The sequence below is a fragment of the Halichoerus grypus genome, chromosome 5 (assembly GCF_964656455.1).
Source record: "Halichoerus grypus chromosome 5, mHalGry1.hap1.1, whole genome shotgun sequence".
NCBI lineage: Eukaryota > Metazoa > Chordata > Mammalia > Carnivora > Phocidae > Halichoerus > Halichoerus grypus.
In genome coordinates this window covers 151,834,144-151,856,872 of record NC_135716.1, presented here as the reverse complement: position 1 = coordinate 151,856,872, position 22,729 = coordinate 151,834,144, and the positions used below count along the sequence as shown (strand labels likewise).

Here is a 22,729-nt window from a genome sequence, read left to right as displayed (position 1 = left end):
AGGATTTTTGTGTTGTATTTGTGGGAAGCATCCTTTTTCTCCCCCAGATATTAGGAAACATGTAATCCCAGTCATCTGTACTATAGTCATCTTGTACTACACCAAGGAAGCCTGCCTGAGAAAGAAACTAATAGATGGGAGAGCCAAGAGAAATGCAGAAAAACAGGGCCAAAGCCTGATAGTCTTGATCAAACTATGTCAGGGGCCCTTCCTTATTCCCTTTGGACTTTTCAATTACATGAAACTATAAATTCTCTTTGTTTAAACCAATTTCAGTTGGACTTTTTGTCATGGAAACAAAGTATCCTGAGAGCCACTATATCAAGTTACACATCTATCCCTAAACACCATAGGGAAAGTATACTAGGAAATACTATCTAGTCAACTGTCTAGCCTCTCTCTAAATTAGGGTTGCCAGATTTAGCAAATAAAAATATAGGCCAGCCAGTTAAATTTGAATTTCAGATAAACAATTTTTCAGTATTAGTACATCACAAATATTGCATGGGACATTGCATGTATTTTATCCAGCAACTCTACTCTAAATGCCTTTTGCTGATCCCTAGTAATCAAAAGGGAGGCCTGGGTCAGTTTCAGTCAGACCAATGTCATAGCTGCTCCTGTGGTTTATGACTAGGAGGAGAAAAGACTAAATCCAAGTCCTGAACTAATGTCCTGCAACAGGTCTGTACCACCTGATAGTCCTTTTAAAGCTAAGCAGACTTTATTCTAAAAGCCAAAACATATTATACTCTGTACAACAGCTAAGTGTGACAAAATAAAAAACGTTGTTATGTGAGCATTCATAACTTCCTTTCTTTACTCCCTTGGTTCCTGACTCTTATACAAATCAGAGCAATGAAACAGGCAAAGGAGAGAGTTAAAGGGAGACAGATACTCCTGGAAAAGGGAAGAATAAATTTGAGAAAGGGAGGAAAAGACAAAAAGAACGAGACCATTCAAATTATGAGTTTGGCAAGTTTTAAAAAAGAAAAGGAAGTCTGGGATTAACCATGCAAAGACATTGATCAAAAATGGAGAAATCAGATTTTAAGTAGTATTACAGTATGGTATGAATGTTATCCCCTTTGGCATTTTTGAGAGGCTGGAATAAAGATTTAAATTACTTTTCAACCTAACTGAAATGTTAGGCTGGTGCTTCCTCTGAATGGAAGAGAGGAGATATATCACAAAGCAACCCAGGTTAATAATGAAAATAATAAAACAATAGATACCTGCACTAAGGGTCTTACATGTACTAATTCATATAATTCTCTCAATAGCCTTACAATGGGGTTAATATTCTTCTTCCTGCTATACAGATTAGGAAACTGTCCAGGGTCACAAACTGTAAGTAGACAGGGCTAGAATTAGAAATTCAAGCAATCTGAGTCTAGAGCTCCTAAACAGTGAGCAACACTTCCCTATTTTATAGCATTCTCTATACTCAAGCACTTAAGCATTACACTAATAAAACCACATAAATAGTTTAATTATTCTAAAATACCAACAACTTTAGCATATAAAATAAAATGAAACATGTATGGCATGACTTTAATTCTCTTTAATTTCTTCTCCCCTTGGGGTACCTGGCTGGCTCAGTCAGTAGAGCATGCAACTCTTGATCTGGGGGTTGTGAGTTCGAGCCCCACCCCTTTGGGTGTAGAGATTAGTTAAAAATAAAATCTTTTAAAAAAAAATTTCCTCTCCCCTTCAGAGCCCACCATAGAAACTAAGAACCTTTTTTTTATATAAGATTTTATTTATTTATTTGACAGAGAGACAGTGAGAGAGGGAACACAAACGGGGGTGTGAAAGCGAGAAGTAGGCTTCCCACTGGGCAGGAAGCCCGATGAGGGGCTCGATCCCAGGACTCTGGGATCATGACCTGAGCTGAAGGCAGATGCTTAACAACTGAGCCACCCAGGTGCCCCAGAAACTAAAAACCTTAAGATAGCTTCCTTTCCAAAGTTACTTTTGAAAGTAAATTATAGTACAGTCCAGATTTATACAGTAATGTTCATAAAAGTAACTCATGACTAGGTCTTTATCAAGTAACTAACTCCACAGATTATGCTGCTTTACACCCAGATGTCAGAGATCAGAAATCAAAACACTTTAAAAAAGAGAAAAATGGGGCACCTGGGTGGCTCAGTCAGTTAAGCATCCAACTATTGGTTTCAGTTCATGGTCTCAGGTTCCTGCAATCTAGCCCTGTGTCAGGCTCCGTGCTCTGCGGGGAGTCTGCTTGAGATTCTCTCTCCCTCTCCCTCTGTTCCTGTCCCCCAAGCTCGCTCTCTACTAAATCTTAAAAAAGAGAAAAATACATAAAAAAATATAAAAATGGTTTGGCATTATTTTAAAAGTTAAATCTTTTAATTATTAAAGCATATGGTGAAATATAAAACTAAGAAATTATAAAATAGTTAATATAACTAGTAATAATGTTCAGAAGCCAGCTACTTTTTTCTACCTCTGGAACTTCCACCCTTGTCCAAGACACCATCAACCCTCAGCTTGTTTACTTCAGTAGCCTCCTAACCACTTTCTCCACTTCCACCTTTTCCTATCCTCCACCAGCAGCCCGAATGATCCTTTTAAGCCAAGGATCATAATACATCACTGTTTAATACACTTGGATGGCTTCTCATCTCAGTCAAGTTTTTAAAAGCCAAGTTCTTACAATGTCCTATATGGTCTTCCCTGCCACCCACATTACTTGTTTTCATTTTTTTTAAATACGTATCACACTTTTTAAAATTTTTAATTTATTTAAATAATCTCTACCCCCAACAAGGGCTCGAACTCATGACCCCAAGAGCAAGAGTCACATGCTCTTCTGTCTGAGCCAGCCAGAGGCCCCTACTCATCTTCATTACTTTTCCCTTATTCCACTCCAGCTACACTAGTCTCCTAGGTGATCCCTGAACACAAGACAGAGATGCTCCTTCCTCACAGTAAGCCATCTGGTATTCCCTCCACCTGGCACATTCCCCAACCTCACACTTCCCAAAGATCTATGTGCCTTGCTCCCTCACTTCAAGTCAGGCCCTCCCTGTCCTCCTATTTAAAATAGTACTCCTTTTTTCCATCTGGGCTGCCGACATGCCATCCAGACTGAGGAAGACCCAGAAACTTCAGGGCCACGTGAGCCACGGCCACGGCTGCATCGGCAAGCATTGGAAGCACCCAGGAGGCCGGGGTAATGCTGGTGGCATGCATCACCACAGGATCAACTTTGACAAATATCACCCAGGTTACTTTGGAAAAGTTGGTATGAGACATTACCACTTATTTTTTTTTTTTTTTAAAGATTTTTATTTATTTGAGAGAGAGAGAATGAGAGAGAGCACATGAGAAGGAGGGAGGGTCAGAGGGAGAAGCAGACTCCCTGCTGAGCAAGGAGCCCGATGCAGGACTCGATCCAGGGACTCCAGGATCATGACCTGAGCCGAAGGCAGTTGCTTAACCAACTGAGCCACCCAGGCGCCCCTGAGACATTACCACTTAAAGAGGAACCAGAGCTTCTGCCCAACTGTCAACCTTGATAAACTGTGGACCTTGGTCAGTGAGCAGACACGGGTAAATGCCGCCAAAAACAAGACTGGAGCTGCTCCTATCATTGCGTGGTGCGATCGGGCTACTACAAAGTTTTGGGAAAGGGAAAACTCCCAAAACAGCCTGTCATTGTGAAGGCCAAATTCTTCAGTAGAAGAGCAGAGGAGAAGATTAAGGGTGTCGGGGGAGCCTGCGTTCTAGTAGCTTAAAGCTGCATTGGGGGGGGGGGGTTCATTAAATGCTAACAAGTGCTTTAAAAAAATAAAATGAAATAAAATAGTACTCCTTATGTTGTTGATTTTAGCCATTCTGACAGGTGTGAGGTGATATCTCATCATGGTTTTGATTTGCATTTCCCTGATGATCAGTGATGTTGAACATCTTTCCATGTGTCTGTTGGCCATCTGGATATCTTCCTTGGAGAAATGTCTGTTCTGCCCACTTTTTAATTGGATTGTTTGTTTTTTTGGGTATTAAGTTTTAGAAGTTCTTTATATATTTTAGATATGAATGCTTTATCAGATGTGTCATTTGCAAATATCTTCTCCCATTCTGTTGGTTACCTTTTAGTTTTGTTGTTTCCTTTACTGTGCAGAAGCTTTTTATTTTGATATAGTCCCAATAGTTTATTTTTGCTTTTGTTTCCCTTGCCTCGGGGACATGCCTAGAAAGAAGTTGCTACAGCTAATGTCAAAAAAGTTACTGCCTGTGTTCTCTTCTAGGAGTTTTATGGTTTCAGGTCTCACATTGAGGTCTTTAATCCATTTTGAATTTATTTTTGTATATGGTATAGTGGTCCACTCTCATCCTTTTGCATGTTGCTGTCTAGTGTTCCCAACCATTTGTTGAAGAGACTGTCCTTTTCCCATTGGATATTCTTTCCTGCTTTGTTGAAGATTAATTGACCATATAGTTGTGGGTTCATTTCTGGGTTTTCTATTCTGTTCCATTGATCTATGTGTCTATTTTTGTGCCAGTACCATACTGTTTTGATCACCACAGCTTTGTAATATAACTTGAAGTCCAGAATTGTGATGCCTCCAACTTTGCTTTTCTTTTTCAAGGTTGCTTTGGCTAAATTCAGGGTCTTTTGTGCTTCCATGTACACATTTTAGGATTGTTTGTTCCAGCTCTGTGAAAAATGCTGTTGGTATTTTGATAGGGATTGCATTAAATGTATAGATTGCTTTAGGTAGTATAGACATTTTAACAATATTTGTCCTTCCAATCCAGGAGCATGGAATGTCTTTCACTGACCACCAGGGAAATACAAATCAAAACTATGATATCACCTCACACCTGTCAGGATGGCTAAAATCAAAAACACAAGAAATAACAGGTGGTGGTGAGGATGTGGAGAAAGGGGAACCCTCTTGCACTTTTGTTGGGAAATGGGAATGCAAACTGGTACAGCCACTGTGGAAAACCGTACAGAGGTTCCTCAAACAGTTAAAAATAGAACTACCTTATGACCCAGCAATTGCACTGTTAGGTGTTTACCCAAAGAATACAAAAATACTAAATCAGAGCAATACATGCACCCCAATGTTTATAGCATCATTATCTACAATAGCCAAATTATGGCATCAGCCCAAGTGTCCACTGATTGATGAATGGCTAAAGAAGATGTGATACACACACACTATGGACTATTAACCATAAAAAGTAATGAAATCTTGCCATTTGCAATGACATGGATAAAGCTAGAGTATTATGCTAAGCAAAGTAAGTCAGAGAAAGACAAACACATGATTTCATTCATGTGGAATTTAAGAAACAAAAGAAACAAACAAAGGGATAAAAAGAGAGCCAAACCAAGAAACAGACTCTTAACTATAGAGAACAAATGGGTGGGTTACTAGGGGGGAGGTGGGCAGGAGGATGAGTTAAATAGGTGATGGGGATTAAGGAAGACACCCTTGTGATGAGCACCGAGTGTTGTATGGAAGAGCTGAATCACTATACTGTACACCTGAAACTAATACTACACTATATGTTAACTGAAATTTAAATTAAATTTTTAAAAAAAGGAGCACCTGGGTGGCTCAGTTGTTAAGCATCTGCCTTCGGCTCAGGTCATGATCCCAAGGTCCTGGGATCAAGCCCTGCATCAGGCTCCCTGCTCAGCGGGAAGCCTGCTTCTCCCTCTCCCACTCCCCCTGCTGTGTTCCCTCTATGCTGTCTCTGTCAAATAAAAATACAAATCTTAAAAAAACTTTAAAAAAAGTAAAAATAAAATAATGCCCCCTCCCTCCCAAACCTATTTTCCTTCTCTGCTTTTTTTCCCTATCATTTATAACCATCACTATGTATTTTACTTATAAATTTGTGGGGGGTTTTGTTTTTTTGTTTTTTTAAGAGGCATGTTATGACTTTTTTTTTTTTTTTTTTTAAGATTTTGAGAGATTGAGAGAGAGAGAGAGAGTGTGTGTGTGTATACAAGCAGGGGAAGCGGGAGAAGCAGGCTCCCCACTGAGCAGGGAGTCCCACATGGGGCTTGATCCCAGGACCCTGGGATCATGACTGGAGCCAAAGGCAGCCGCTTAACCAACTGAGCCCCCCAGGCACCCCTAAATAGCATGTTACGATTTTTTTAAAAGATTTTATTTGAGAGAGTGAGCAGGGAGCCTGATTCAGGGCTCAATCCCAGGACCTGAGATCATGACCTGAGCCAAAGTCAGACGCTTAACCAACTGAGCCACCCTGGTACCCCATAAATTTGTTTATTCTCTACTTTCTCCCCTCCCTTAAAACATTCCATGAATTTATCAAGTTTTGCTGTTCTGTTCACTGTTATACCTAGAACAGTGCCTGACCATCAAATATTTGTTGAAAAACATGAATTAATACATGAACAAAAACATTTATGGGGGGCACCTGGGTGGTTCAGTTGGTTAAGCAACTGCCCTTGGCTCAGGTCATGATCCCGGGGTCCTGGGATCGAGTCCCACATTGGGCTCACCCTGCTCTGCGGGGAGTCTGCTTCTCCCTCTGCCTGCCACTCCCCCTGCTTGTGCGCACACACTCTGTGTCAAATGAATAAAATCTTTAAAAAAAAAAAAAAATTTATGGGTGCTTAATATGTTACAGGCACCACGTTAAGTGCTTTACAGTTATGAATTTACTAAATCCTCACAACAATCCCATTGAAGTAGGGACCCGTTATCAGCCCTAATTTGGGGGTGAAGAAACCAAAACACAGAAAATATAAGTTGCCCAACGACACATACTAGAAAGTGGCAGAGACACAATCTAAACTCAGGCAGTCTGATTCCAGAGACAGCGCTCTTAACCACCCCACTATACAATTTATACTGAAAACTCAATACTTAGCTACAGTACATTTTAATTGAAAGACATGATCTATAGGTTAAAGTAGTGTCCTAATTTTTTTTTTTAAGATTTTATTTATTTGACAGAGAGAGAGGGAACACAAGCAGGGGGAGTGGGAGAGGGAGAAGCAGGCTTCCTGCGGAGCAGGGAGCCCGAGGCAGGGCTCGATCCCAGGACCCTGGGATCGTGACCTGAGCTGAAGGCAGATGCTTAATGACTGAGCCACCCAGGCGCCCCAGTAGTGTCCTAATTTTTAAGGCTAGTCATTCAAATCATAAATCATGCCACAGGTCAAGCTTATTACTTAACTTACTAAACTTTGGAATGTGGACTTTATGGTTTGGCAAAATGTTCTCTCATACTCATTAACTGACACACTAATATACTCTATTCCCAATACCTACATGCTTCAAATAAGGAAATGGTCAACCAGAGAAGTTAGCTTCCTCATCTTCTAGTAAGCAACTGACAAAAAGACCTGTCTTTTTAAATATATATATTATTTATTTTGGAGAGAGAGAAAACGTGAGCAGGTGGAGGAGGAGAGGAAGGGAGAGAATCCTCAAGCAGACACTCCCCCTGCCCCGCTGAGCATGGAGCCCAATGTGGGGCTCCATCCCAGGACCCTGAGATCATGACGCAAGCCGAAATCAAGCATGACTGCTTAACTTTATATTAACTCTCAGTACTATGTGACTCTGTGAATTCCAATTTAGAATAAGGAAACGTATTTCCCACAATTAGATTACAGTTTTGAAAAAGGAAAAAAAAATGCTAATTCTTTTTATTTACAAAGAACTCTGGAAGGAAGTATGGTTCTCCAAACTACTTTCCAAAATGGCCACTATTATCTACCTAGCTAGCATTCATCCCCTCCTTCCTTCCTAATAGAATCCCTCCCCAATACAAAACCTCAGGGGAAGTTATTACCACTCCCAAATTCAGGGGCATGGCCATGATTAGTTCAAGGGTAGTCACTACTGATTGAGTCAGGAATAAGCATAGGACTCAATTCTGGCCAAAAAGAGGTGAAAGAAGTCTGCTAGAAGTTTTTAGAGAAAGTTTCTTCTCTCTGTAAAGAAGCATAGGAAGATACCTCTTTCTTCTTTTAGAAGTTCTTGGGTAGGTATATAGAATTGTTGAATCACTATATTGTACACCTGAAACCAATATGACATTATATGTTAACTATACTAGAATAATCTTAAAAATTTTTGGTCAATTGTATTTACAAAAAAAAAAGTTCTTCTGTATGGATATGACACCTGGAATCACTATACCATTTTGCTACTAGTCTGTGGATGAAGCCAATTCCAAGGAGAGCAGAATTGAACAGTGGAAAGAATATGAGATTTTACTGGCATTGTTGAACTGATATAATCAACCAACACCTGAAGCTGCTCATATGAGAAGATAGAATTTCTTATTTCTTAATCCATTTTGAATTAGATTCCTGCTGCTTGTAGCTGAAAATATACTATTTTTTTTATGAAAGATATCCCAGAACTAATCTCAAAAAAAGTTTGTGGTTGGGATGCCTGGCTGGCTCAGTTGTGGAGTGTGCAACTCTTGATATTGGGGTTGAGTTTGAGCCCCACACTGAGTGTAGAAATTACCTAAAGATAAAATCTTTAAAGTAAAAAAAAAAGGTTCGTGGTTAATTCCACAAATGCATATTAGAAATTCAATATGAATTATACTATACTAAGTGTTCTTGTGGAGTTAGAAAGTTAAAAAGAATAGTGCACATGAAAAAAAACTCCAAAGTGGTATTTTTCAAGCATAAACAATTCATTTCAATAAGGCATTCTCCAAAACAATTTATACACAAATTTTAAATTTTGATTTGTGATTGAATTTACTTTTTCTTAGGTTTAAAAACAAAAACTATAAAGTATTTAAGATGACACAGACACAAGCTCTTGATTTGTTGCCCTATACCCTTAGACAGAGGTAAACAATCTGGCCCACAAACAATCCAAGGCTGGATAATGGTAGATGGTATGACATCATGGTATTGACTTTAGCTTTGTGTTGCTTATATTCACAGGGCACAAGGCAGTTTTTATATTGACAAGACACATGCAAAATGGTAGGATGTGGCAGGCTGGACGTAGCCTACTGCCTCTTTTATATTAAAAAATAAGATAACCCTCTTACTTTATATGAATTTACAAATATTCACAAAGAACAACAAATAGATCATATATCGGCAAACAATTTGGAAACTAATCTTATGAGGCTACTTGGCTGACCTTACCTTGTTATCCCAAATCAAGTCCTACACATTCTAAATTTAACTGGTATAACACATTGGGTAATTTAAATCTACATTTGGCACAGTGCTGTGTACAACTAGCCTAACAAACTTTCAAAATTTACTACTCACTTCTAATTCTTCAAAATTTCAAAAATGACTAACTCAAAACCATAAAATTTTGCTAACATTAAGGATTGTACTTTTTCATTATTTCCCTTGTTAGAATAAATTATCTTGGAGCACGTGGGTGGCTCAGTTGGTTAAGCGTCTGCCTTCGCCTCAGGTCATGATCCCAGGATCCTGGGATCCAGCCCCGCATCGGGCTCCCTGCTCAGTGGGAAGCCTACTTCTCCCCTCACCCTCTGATGATCCCCTTACTTGTTCGCTATTTGTCAGAAAGAGAGAGAGAGAGCTAGCACAAGGTGGGGAAGCAGCAGGCAGAGGGAGAAGCAGGCCCCCCACTGAGCAGGGAGCCCGATGTGGGGCTCGATCCCAGGACTCTGGGATCATGACCTGAGCTGAAGGCAGACACTTAACCAACTGAGCCACCCAGGCATCCCAATAAATAAAATCTTAAAATAAATAAATAAATAATCTTTATAAGCTTAAAGGTCACATGTTGTTTAATAAATATTATCAACATTTTAAAACTTAAGTCACAAAATGAAGCTGGTTACATCCACAGGCCTACGACTTCAATAAAATATTTGAGAACAGGGTATTTTGAGGGGGGAAAAAAAAAAGAAAAAAGAAAGAAATATATAGTTTGACCTCAAGAAACTGATCTTGTTTTGGGGAGACAAATTATATTCACAAAATAACTAAATGTCTTTAACATAACATGATTTTGTATCAAAACAATAGACTGTAGTCCTAGATAATTATGGGACTCAGTGCTAGAAATTTTGGAGGAAGAAAAGAAAGGGGACCTGCAAAGGATCCAAATTTGAAGATGGGGGTGGGATGGGCATAATCTAACATAAGCAGCAGCATAAGGAAAAGGCTGAAGATTGGAATAGGAAAGGGTATGCAGTGGATAGCAAGGAACTGGGCTAAAAGTAAAAATGAGAATGGGGCGGGGCGGGGGGGACAACCTGACTGTCTCAGTCAGTAGAGCAGGTGATTCTTGATCTCGGGGTCGTAAGTTTGAACCCTATGTTGACAGTAGTGTTTACTTTTAAAAAATGAGAATAGAGGATTAATAAGTTGGAAATGTAAATTGGTGCTAAAGATCATGTATGCCTAGTTTAAGAATATGGCCTCTGCTTAAAAGAAATGGATAGCTTCTGATTATTTCCTGTATTTAAAAATTATTTCAAAATAACATTTGAGTAGGATTAACCTGGCTGAAGAATTCTGGATACATTTATAGGGGAAGAGAAGAAGAAATTAGAAACAGAGCAACCAGTTAGGAGGTGCTTACTGGTTAAGAACCAGGGTGTTGGGGCGCCTGGGTGGCTCAGATGGTTGGACGTCTGCCTTCAGCTCAGGTCATGATTCCAGGGTCCTGGGATCGAGCCCCGCATCGGGCTTTCTGCTCAGCAGGGAGCCTGCTTCTCCCTCTCCCTCTGCCTCCCCTCTGCTCATGCTCTCTCTCTCTCCGTATCTCTGTGTCTCAAATGAATAAATAAAATCTTAAAAAAAAAAAAAGAACCAGGGTGTTAGCAAGACAGACCTGCTCTGCTACTTGCTAGCTGTGAGGCACTGAGTAAGTTATTAAACATATCTAAGTCTCAGTTTCCTGTCTGTAAAGTGAGGTAATAATAGTACCTATTTTATAAGGTTGTTGGTGTGGCAAACAGTAATAGTACATGTAAAAACATTTAACATAATGCTTGGTCCATACATTCAACAAATGTTAGTAACTATTACCTTCATTATAAATCACTTCAAATATGTGGTGATGAGGAATTAGACCAGGGCAATAGAAACTAAAAAGAAAGGATGACTTGGAATGACATTTCCATAGACTCATGAGATGCTATAATATAAAAAGACCCTAGAGAACTCTTCCAAAAACAAAATTACTCCAGTTTAAATGTCAGGGATGAAGGGGAAAAAGATGGAGCAAGATAACTCAAAAGGTTCTGACTGCAAGAGTATTCAAAGAGGTAGACTTGGGATAATTACATGTTAACAACATGCTTTAAGATATAAGCTACAAAGGGGCACCTGGCTGGTTCATTCAGAGAAGCACGTGACTCTTGATCTTGGAAATGTGAGTTTGAGCCCCATGTTGGATATAGAGATTGCTAAAAAAAAAAAATTAATAAACTAAAAAAAAAAGATATAAGCTACAATGAATCAGGTCTACACCATGTACCAAACACTGTGCTAGATATTGATATAGTATATCTAATCCCCAGAAAAACTCTGAAAGGTACAGTATTAAATCAATTTTACAAAAGAGCACTACCACCCTGCTTCTCAATGCAGAAAGAGGTTAAATACGAGCCATATAACCTTGGTAATGGTAAGAAGCAAAGCTAGGTTTGGAAGCCCTATCATGTTTCCAAAGCCTGTGTTCTTTCTACTTCACTCACACTGCATCCCCCTTTAATATCAATAAAATTATATCACATAAACATACTTGTAATTATTTTTCTACCTACTTTCTTAAATATGGTGACCATAAACATGTCCAATCTTTCCTATATTTTTTTTTTTTTTTAAAGATTTTTTATTTACTTATTTGACAGAGAGAGACACAGCGAGAGAGGGAACACAAGCAGGGGGAGTGGGAGAGGGAGAAGCAGGCTTCCAGCCGAGCAGGGAGCCCGATGTAGGGCTCGATCCCAGGACCCTAAGATCATTTCCTGAGCCGAAGGCAGACGCTTAACGACTGAGCCACCCAGGCGCCCCTCTTTCCTATATTCTAAGAAAAATATAAAGGTATTCAGCATGAAACAATGATGAGAATGAATTTTAAAAGCATTATCAAATGGAGAATTATCATACTTCTAATGAAATATAGCTGAGTATACTATAAACTATAATATGTTAAATGAAAGCAATGACTAATCTTTTTCAATAAGAAGATGCAAACAAATTTGGCATGGCTTTCCCATCATTTGATTATATTAACATTTGTCCCACACTACAATATCATTTTAAAAATGACACTAAGCTCATAAAATATCTTACCACACACAGGAGAAGCATTTATATAATAACCCATCAAATGTTCAGTTACAAAAATTCAACCACAGTAGAATGCCCAACCTGCTAACAGTAAGGACCACATGGTGGCAGGTGACCTATTTCTTCAGTGTGTTTCTCAGCAAATATTTTCCCCAACCACAGGGCCAGTGTGCTAGTTCTCCACCAGAATGTCAATCTAAATTTCACTAGGATGAAAATACCAAGTATGCCAGAGTAAGCAAGTAAGTTTCCTGAAACAACCTTTTCATCTGTATTCAAAAAAAGTCAGAAAATACTTTCCTAGATTGACCATCAAACTATATAGTCACAAACCATGTAACTTCTAGACTAGTTCTTAAAGTGTAGTCCATAGACCCCCTGCATGTCTCCAAGACCCTTTCAGAGGATCCAAGGGGCCAAAAATATTTTCATAGTATTACTAAGACATTATTTGCCTTTTGCACTCATTCTCACATCTGTACAGTGGAGCTTTCCAGAGGCTAAAACCTGTGGTATCTCAACAGATTGAATACAGGAGCAGACATGGGAATTTTTTTTTTTTTAAGATTTTATTTGAGAGCAAGCGCACACACAGGGTGAAGGGCAGGGGGAGAAGTGGACTCCCTGCTGAGCAGGGAGCCAGACGTGGGACTCGGTCCCAGGACTCCGGGATCATGACCTGAGCCAAAGGCAGACGCTTAACCAACTGAGCCACCAAGGCACCCCAGACACGGGAATTTAGAGGTTTTCCATTAAGCCAGACATTAAAGATTAAAATGCCAGACATTAAAATTATTTGCAAAATATAAAACAATGGCCACTCTCTTCACTTGTTTCTTTTTAATATAGTTATTTTCTCATTAAAATAGATTACGTTAGGGGAGCCTGGATGGCTCAGTTGGTTGAGCAGCCAACTCTTGACTATGGCTCAGGTCATGATCTCAGGGTCCTGGGATCAAGCCTCTTGTCAGGCTACACGCTCAGTGGGCAGTGTGCTTGAGGATTCTCTCTCTCCCTCTGCCCTTCCCTACTGGTGCTCTATCTCTCTCGAATAAATAAATAAATCTTTAAAAAAAAAAGATGTTAACGTGTAATATTTTATTATTTTTAAATGAATCAAATTTTTAAATTTCTTAATTTTATTCTAATAGAGTAAATATTAGTAAATAGCTCTTTGAGATCCTCAATAATTTTTAAGATTATAAAAGGGGTACTCAGACCAAAAAAAAACCGAGAACCACTTTTCTAGACCTTCCTATATTTTGCCAACAAAAACTTCTAATTTTCTAATTATACTGAAGAGATGTTGCTGCCCTACAGATAATTTCAGAAATTTGTTTTGATAAGAAAAATGTCTATAGACAATCTTTAAAAGAATGTATCCATTAATTATAAAAAGAAATCACCTGTTATATCTTCCCAAAATAAAAACAACAACAATGTCAAAACTAAAGTGCTAGCCTACAGACCACTGTCTATAGCTTTGGGCATGAGTTTATCATCAGCTGTATATCTGTAATCCTCCAATAGCTCCCATACAAGAGACAGGGCTCTTTGAGAGGCCTATCCAGCAACTGTTCTATTACGGAATAATCCTGATTCCCAAATCACAACAGGACTAACCAAGATACTCAAAAGCAATTCTTTGTACCACACTCTTAACATTTCCAAAATAAAAAGTTTTGTTTCATCTAAAAAGTTCACTATTTCTACTGCTTCTGGGAAATAAAGATTAAGATATCGAGCATTTGGATCCAATCCTTACATTGTCAGTGAATTACAGTAGATGTAGCAATCCATGCAGTTATTAGAAACCTTTAGGATGCATGGTAATGGTGGTTTTTTAAAAAATAGGCTGGAGGGAAACACCTTTGGAAAACAGTTTTTGAGGCCACTGGAAGCAATAATGGATAACAATTTTGCATTTATGGTTCAGTCTTAAATGAAGATGAAAATCATTTTTAAAACTGTAATATTAACATTACAGTTAAGGGCCCTAAGTCAACAACTGTCTAAATCAAGTTATTTAACTCTAGGCTATTGCAATAGGCAAGGAATGAGGTGACCAAGGACCATAAGTAGAAAAGCACTTAGAGGCTAGAAAGAAATGGTGCTCCTTAGATATTTATTAATTCAACACATATTTATTAAATTGTCTACTGCTTGCAAGAATTGAGCAAGCTAAGAAGCTCATAACTTGATGGGAAGACAATTCCATGGGGGTAGGGGGGAGGGAGTATACATAAACACAGAAGCTACTCCATAGACAGAATGAAAAGAAGTTCTGAGAAGTGCTAGAAGAGAAAAGGAAAGGAAAGGAAGGATGTCTTCTAACAGGAGGGATCGGGAAACATACATCCTTGCAAAGAAGGCATCTAAGGGTAGACCTTAAACATATGTAAGATTACAGCAAGTAACCAATGGTAGTGAAAAGCATCCTAGGAAGAGGAAAAAGCATACATTCAAGAAACAGCAACCATAAAATAGCTTTCCACAGTACCTGTGATGGACTCTAGGAAGAGACCAGACTGGAAAATTAGGTTGCAAGCAAAAAAAAAGCGGGGGGGGGGGGGGGGGGGGACTTATATGACAAGGTAAGCAATCTGGGACTCTTTAATAAGCAAAGGAAAGCCACCGGAAGGTTTTCAGAGTCATTTGAAGATTTACCACTGGAAGGCAAATCTTCAGACGGTGCTTTAATAATACTGTGGATTGAACAAAGTAGAAACAGGGAGAACAGTAAGAATAGTTAGAACACTATCAAAACAGTCCAGTCAGGAAATAAGAGGTTTGAGCTGGGATAGGAGGTAGGAAGACAGACACAAGACATGCTGCAACCTCTTCACTAATAATTTACTTAGTTTTAAATGTTTCAAAACCTTAATTTATCACACAAAACAAGACTGGCATTCATATTATTTCCATTAAAAACCATTCGCATCACAGGCAATATTCCAGCATATTCAAGTGTGCTTCCAAAAAGCTGTTAGGCATAACTAGCCATAATCTACATTAAAGCTACAAAATGGGTAATAAAGAACAGCATATGCATATTTCCAATATTCTGAATAGAATCTCAGTATGCAAAACTTCATCCAAGAATGAACATTTTAAACTCAAAAGTTTATTTCTCTGTAAATGCACAAAGTTTGGATCAGAATTTTCTATACAACCTTGTAAGACCCACATCGCTACATAATTATAATAGTCAACTTTTTTTTTTTTTAATTCACTTATGGACAACTCAACTTGGCCAATATGGGCCTCATAGAAAAATATTTTTCAAACATTAGTGCCTGCTTCATTTTCTCCCCTCCTCCCTACTCACCTCTCCACCCAACAAATTCCCTTTGTATGTCTGCAAAGCAAGATACTATGATACAGTGATTCTGAGGCAGTTTGAATATATAATTCTTATAATAGAAATCTAGAATTATTAACTTTACTTTTTGCAGGAGGAACCAATGATGTACTAAATTTCCATTTACATGAATGACAAATGCATCTAATAGAAATGATGCTTTACCGTTAGGGGGAAACAAAGGGGGAAATACACACAATAGATGGGTGGCAAATCTTACAAACTTTGCAAAACACTGAAAAGCTGCATCTGGATTGCAGTCACAATTACAAAAGCAAATAAAGAAGGCTCCAAAATGAAGGGAAAAGAGAAAAATGTTAAGTGATCATTAAGAGTAAAAAAGGTTGGTTTAATAGGAGTTTTTGATATAGCATTATTTAACACTCTAATTGGAAAAAAAAACAAAGGATGATTTACAGCTCACAAGGACACAATAATTTCTATATACATTCTACAAGACAGTTATACTTCATTACACTTGCATGGGCTCCAATCCTTTCAAAGGTTTCCAAAAATAGTCTTATAATAATTGAGGTTCCCCAATGACACACAATTTATTCTGTAAGCTTAACATATTTACACATTTTTAAAAGACATAATCAATTCAACCTCAACAAAAATAAGGAGTCACAAAGGCCCTCTACTTATTCAAAATCATTACGTAAAGCATCTATAGCTACAAAAAAGGGTTTGAAAATCTGACAGCTAAAAATCATAAAATGGGGTTAGAATTTAAAGAAAAACAATCACCCAACTTTTCCATTTTCCCTTCCTTTTCCTTTCCTACCAGATACACAAAATGTCTGTAAGGGTCTCAGACAAAGCTCTGAAGTAAAAATACTGTATATGTATACTTTACATTATATGCATTCAAACCTATCACATATATGTACACATCACATATATTCACACAAAAAAGGAAGGTTCCTTTTTTTTTGCTCTAAGAATTGAAGTTACATTAAACCCTATCCCATAAATTAAATCACCATAAATTAAAGAGTAATAAAATACTGCACGTAGATCTCTCTGCTAGAGTATATCCTGAGAAGAAAAACCTGACTAAGACCATGACTGAATAAAAACGCCCAATCCCTGAAAATCACTAATCGGCATTTGGTTTCTGTAAGAGAAAAAGGGGGTCTTAAAAGGAATAATCACATAGGCAACCCAGTTTCAGAAGTTAACGAAGGTAAAACACAAGGAACCAAATAAGACAAACGTATGAAATGCCAAGCTTTAAAGAATTCCCTCAAAGGGAAAGACTGACTTCAAGGCTCGGATATAAAGCATCCTTTGCAGGTAGAAGAATCTTTAATTGGAAAAAAAAAAGGGGGGGGAGGGGGCACAACAAAAACCTGAACGACACGCAAAGGCGAAGAAGTAAAAGAAATGGGTCTTTCCTCCCACCCCCACTCCAGCCCCCACCCCCACCCTCGCAGGACAATAGGATCAGGGTCCTAACTGCAAACTTTAAACGGATAAACCAGAAGCAGTTTCACTGCAGCTCTAACTGCAAATCTGCCCCTCATCCCAGACCTAGCGCTCCCAGGAACACTTATGCCCTGAAACCACCACCAACGTCTCGTTATATACAAATCAGACCCATCACAAGATTCTTTTTCTCTCCCAAGTACCTGGAGGATCCATTTCAATATAAAATATCAGTTCTGTCGAATAGGGCATCATCACCTCCCTCCAGTCTGCGTCATCGCGGTCCATACTCCACACCGTATTGTACATCGCGCAGTCAGGGGCAGGTCGTCAGGAAATATATAGAAAGCATATATTTTTTTATCTGATATTTAAAAATCTAAAAATATAGATCTGTAAAGTCCCACACGGATATGTACTTCGGGGTTTCCAACGGCCGGTACAAGTCCAGCCAACTACCAGAACGAGGATGGGGTCCTCCCCCCTCTCCTCTTACAGCACCCAGCAAAATGCCCCCCGAACTTTCAGTCTACGGGCTTTTTCTCCTCAGAGAGGTACAGGGAGGCTTGGGGGGGCAGAGGGCTGAGGTGTTAAAAAGCAGCTTCCCAAAAATCCCTTCCACACAGTCGCTCTCCAAAGAGAAAAGCTCCCACTGCCTCCAAATCTTTCCTCGGCAGCCACTTTTGTGTCCTTCGAGGGAGGGAGAATGAAGAGCGGGGAGAAAAAGAACGCGCTGGGAGAAAGGTGAGGAAGTGACAAAGGAAGGCATAAAAAGGGGGGGTGGGTATTGCGTTCAAGTTTCGGGGTCCCACTGGTCTGCAGAGAGCGATCCCCTCAGGGGCCGGGACTCGGGCTCCGTTTCAGTCAAGCTCGGAACCGAAGCTGCTGCAGCCTCGGGATGAGGGCCCGTCGGAAAGTCCAGTTAGCGCTACCCGACTGGGCGCTCCCGCCGGGCGGTAAGCAAGCCCGCCAGTGCCGGCTCCCCTCACGCTCTGCCCTGACTCCAGCCACTAGAGTTTCATTTTAACGGCGCGGAGGGGGACACCCTCCCCCGCCTCACGCTCCCCCGCTGAGGCGCCACCCAACCACACCGGGCAGGGGGGACAAGCGACATCACTATTGCTCCTTTCCCTCTATTCCGACTCGATGTACTGGGGATTCTATCAGGTGCCTGTGAAAGTGTTCAGAAAACTGTCCTCCACTTCGGCTTTCAATTCTCTCCAACACTCTCTGGGTTTCGACTTCTTAATCATTCATCCTCTCTCCCCCCAGCCTCAATCAGAATGGTACGGTCCGGGCGCTGGCCGCACGCCAGGAGTCAGAGCCGGGAGCACGCGAGCCCGGCCGGGAGGGAGAGGGGAGAGGGAAGGAGGGGGTAGAAAGAGAGGATAAGGTGAGTGGTGATTGGCTGATCCGGGTTGCCGGAGCCCGGAGCCTGCGTCTTTTGTCTGCCTTCCTCCAGCAAAGGAGCGGGAGACGGCTGCGCGCCCCAAGCGGGCCAATCAGGAGCCAGCCGGCGCTGGCCGGCCAGCCGGCGATTGGTCAGAGCCCAGTTACTAAGCGGGACAAAGGCAGAGGGGGAAAGAAAAGAAGAGGAGAAAAAAAAAAAGAAAGAAAGAAAGAAAGCGCAAACGGCGGTTACTGACAGGCTGGGCGAGCGCTCAGGGGCTCAGGCTGCCCGGAGACAGGCGGGGCTCCCGCTGAGGCTCGGTCGGGCCGGACGAGGGGGGGAGGGGTTGAGAGGGAGGACGAGCTGGCGCGAGACACCTCTGCCCGGAGACTGGCCGCGGGGGAGGGGAGCGAACTAAGAGGGGCGCGTGCTGTCACTTGGCGGGACGTGCGCTCCTCTGGTCGTTAGGAAGTCCCCAGGCAGAGTCCCTCCCCACAGACCTCTTCACTGGGCTGGGACAGCGCCCCAGCCCGCGCGATAAGTTGTCAAATAAAGGAAAGGTCCCTAAGCCCACTGGTAGGACCGTTACTACTCGGTGAGAGGAGATGCCCATGGCCCCCTGTAGCCTTCCCAGGCCGCTACCAGAACCCAGTCCTGGCTTCTTCCTCTGAGCAGCTCGGCTCTTCTTAAGGAGGCATTTCGCAGTTCCTCTGCGCGTCCCACCCGAGGACTTTTGAACCCAGAGGTAACTCCCCACACCTGAAATAAATAGGGAGCCACAGCAGGCCCCTCAGCTCGGGTGCTCACGCCAGAAAACATGCCTTGAAATTACCGTGCGTGTGTGATTGGAGATAAATCACAGGTGTTCGAATCCCCAGCCAAAAGGGCTCTATTCTGTTTGCCCGACAGACCCCCTTCCGCATACACCCAGTCCCTCCCCCAAGCTTAAAATTATGATAGGCTTCACTATGAAAATGCTGAATATTACCATGCATTTCAGAAACAGCTAATTAACTTGCTGGGGAACACTGAATAGCCAAAAGCAGATTTGTGTCTCCCGAAGGTTATGCCTGGAATTGCCATCCTGCATACTCTACAATATAATCTGGGGAGGCCAAAAACTGCTCCATTTCCTCTTTACACAGGAGTAACAAAGCCCATTGTGTTTGGGTTGACAACCTGATTTAAGCCCTAGTGAAACCTCCTACCCTGAGTGGATCTGCTATATTGATTCCTTCCTGTGGAAGAGTTGCCACGTTTCACCCTCTACCTTCTAAAGTTATTCTGCCTTCCTTAAAGGTGCTCTAAGTTGAGACAGTTCCTGGGAGCCAACAGTCGAAATGTGTATGGGCTCTGTGTAGAGTCTTGAATTAAAAAGAGCCAGTAAGAATAAATGGACAGGGTGGAACTGAGGAAACACATCAGGATTCTTACATGCTTTCTTTTTTTACGTTTCTGAAATCCAAACCTGATTCAGAAGCCAGATCAACTTTGGGACAGGGCATGTTAATTTGAATGTCCTGAGCCATTTCTCCAGGTAGAAGATGCTGGAAAATCAACTCTAATTTGTGACTGGCTTCCCAGCAGTCTCTTTACTTCACCATATCTGGGAGCCAGAAGTACTCACATGTGATAACTCGAAAGGCAGAACAATCAGTCAAGGGCAAGTTGGTTTATTTTTGTTCACGGGTATCCCTGTGCATTCCCAAACAAAATGAAGGTGAAGAGAGGAAGTGTGGAAAAGATAATGGCTTTCAGATTTCCACAGCAGCTTTTGCCTGGACCACTTTTCATCATTTAGTGGTGGGGTTTCAATTTCCAATATGCAGAGCAATCACCCAGCCTTTTCCACACCTAAGACCTGGAGAGATGTAGTAAAGCAGCAGCACAGTATATAATCTGTTCCTCAACACTGGCACATGGAGTAAAGCTTGAGTCAACCTTGCCACCTAAAATTATATGACCCAACTATCCAACAAATAAAGCTTTGAATAGGAGATCTCCAAAAAAATAACAGTGATGCAAGAGGCAATGATGAATCAAAGGGAAGTACATTTCCTTTGGATGGGCTTGAACCACTGCCCTGTTATGGTGGGAAATGCCTGTCATATGATGCTGGCCTTACTTTCCTTCAGTTGAGAAATAAAAGTGAGGTTGTGACTGCATGTCATCATACCACCTCAGGCTCTTTGGCAAGGGCAGAGAATGTTAGCTCTGGTGTCCTGGACCATTTCCATCCTGGAGAATTATATTTGGCCTGGGTGTGGATTAAATTCAGCTCTAAGAGCTCTAACTCCTGGGTCACAACCTGCTACTTTGGGATTTTTTTTTCCCCTTTGCCTCCCTTTCTTTTTTTAATTTTAAAAAAAATATTTATTTAGGGGCGCCTGGGTAGCTCAGTTGGTTAAGCGTCTGCCTTCGGCTCAGGTCATGATCCTGGGGTCCTGGGATTGAGCCCCGCATTGGGCTCCCTGCTCAGCAAAGAGCCTGCTTCTCTCTCTCCCTCTGCTGCTCCCCCTGCTTGTGCTCTGTCAAATAAATAATAAATAAAATTTTTTAATCAAGTTGGTTTTTTTTTAAGATTTTAGTTATTTATTTGTCAGAGAGACAGAGAGAGAGAGAGAGAGCACAAGCAGGGGGAGCGGCAGGCAGAGGGAGAAGCAGGCTCCTGCTGAGCAGGAAGCCTGATGCGGGACTCAATCCCAGGACCCCGGGATCATGACCTGAGCCAAAGGCAGCCACTTAGCCGACTGAGCTACCCAGGCGTCCCATAAATAAAATCTTTTTAAAAATATTTATTTATTTATTCATTTATTTGAGGTGGGGCTGCAGGCAGAGGGAGAGAGAGAATCCCAAGCAGACTCCCCACTAAGTGCAGAGCCCAACGCAGTGCTGGATCCCACAACCGTGAGATCATGATCTGAGTGGAAATCAAGAGTCAGACGCACCTAACCCAACTAAGCCACGCAGGTGCCCCTCTTTTTTTAATTTAAAGTAGTTTTAGGTAAATCAAAAAATCTGTCTGCCTTCATTTATGTATCTGTGAAATGAGATTGCATTCAGATTTATGCAAGCTTCTTAGCTTATTGTGAAACACTGAGAATTAAAAAAATGCCACTTATGTACTTAGAATTAATAGTACCTTTCTGTAACTCCAAATGAATAGGGTGTCCTTCACTTTTCACCCTGGTATGGTCTTGCTATCAAACTGTTCAAATATGCTCCATTTCCCCCTCTTTATTTCAGAGATGGATGAAATATTTCTCCTGTGCACTGAATATAGGGTATGACCTCAGAGCTCTCCGTGCCAGCAGAATCAGCCTGGAACTCAGCCAAAAGTTCTTCGTGATTAAAGGTGCCATCTGAGCACACAATATTTTTTAAAAGTCTTGCAAAATGGAAACACACTTTTATTATTTTTTTAAGGTCACTAGCTTTAATGCCAGGACTGACTTTAGCCTTTGGGGAAGGATCACTGGCCTCAATCCCCCTATTTTTTTTCCCCTCTCTCATCATCTTTCTTGACCAAATGTCTTATGATAAGGCCAAGTCCAGCAGCTAAATAAACTCAGTAAATGGTATCCCAAGAAAACTCTACAAATCATCAGTTGCAGATTTGAAGACCTCCTCAGCCATATGCCTTTGTAAGTTGGGCATATATCAAGTTTTGATGGAAAAGTTTGCCTTTACTTTTGTAAAAAGTAAAAAGTAAAAAGACCAATGTAAAAAGACCAATGTTAGTGGATCTTCCAGAAAGACCTCTCACCTGGGAATTAAGTCATCTCTTCAGATAGTAGTGTCTAAAATCATGATTTTCCATTTTTTCAGAATGGTATTCCTTTTACTTAGCATTTACAATTTTTTCTCTCCTGCACACCTTACTTAAAACTTGAAAAACTATGTAATGGGGATTAAGGAGTGCATTTCTTGTGATGAGCACCAGGTGTTGTATGTAAGTGTTGAATCACTAAATTGTACACCTGAAATTAATACTATACTGTATATTAACTAACTGGAATTTAAATAAAAACTTTTAAAAAAGGAAAGAAAAAAGAAACTATGATAGTGTTAATGATATCAGCCCAAGGCACTGAAAAATTATAAACATTGAATGAATGAGTGGTCTTCATAGAACTGGCATTCCTCCAGATGCTGCTAAACTCCTGGGTTTAGGGGACACATTTGAGGGCTTCCTCAGACCCCTCAGCACATGATATCAATCTTCTCTGCCTCACTTACCCCACTTTGGGTCCTC

The 22,729-nt window shown here is 40.7% G+C and overlaps 1 protein-coding gene across 2 annotated transcripts in view; it reads right to left on the bottom strand.

Annotated features, from left to right (window-relative positions):
* PIK3R3 (phosphoinositide-3-kinase regulatory subunit 3) overlaps window positions 1-22,729 on the bottom strand; it is a 152,761-nt gene that overhangs the window by 109,638 nt on the left and 20,394 nt on the right. The window contains exon 1 of one of the 2 annotated variants that reach the window (XM_036099975.2): window positions 17,288-18,149. The exons of the other annotated variant lie outside the window; for it this stretch is intronic. Within the exon in view, the coding sequence (XP_035955868.1) occupies window positions 17,288-17,393 (106 nt within the window). The 5' untranslated portion in view covers window positions 17,394-18,149. Of the gene's footprint in view, window positions 1-17,287; window positions 18,150-22,729 lie in introns of those variants that run through there. 2 annotated transcript variants of the gene reach the window in all.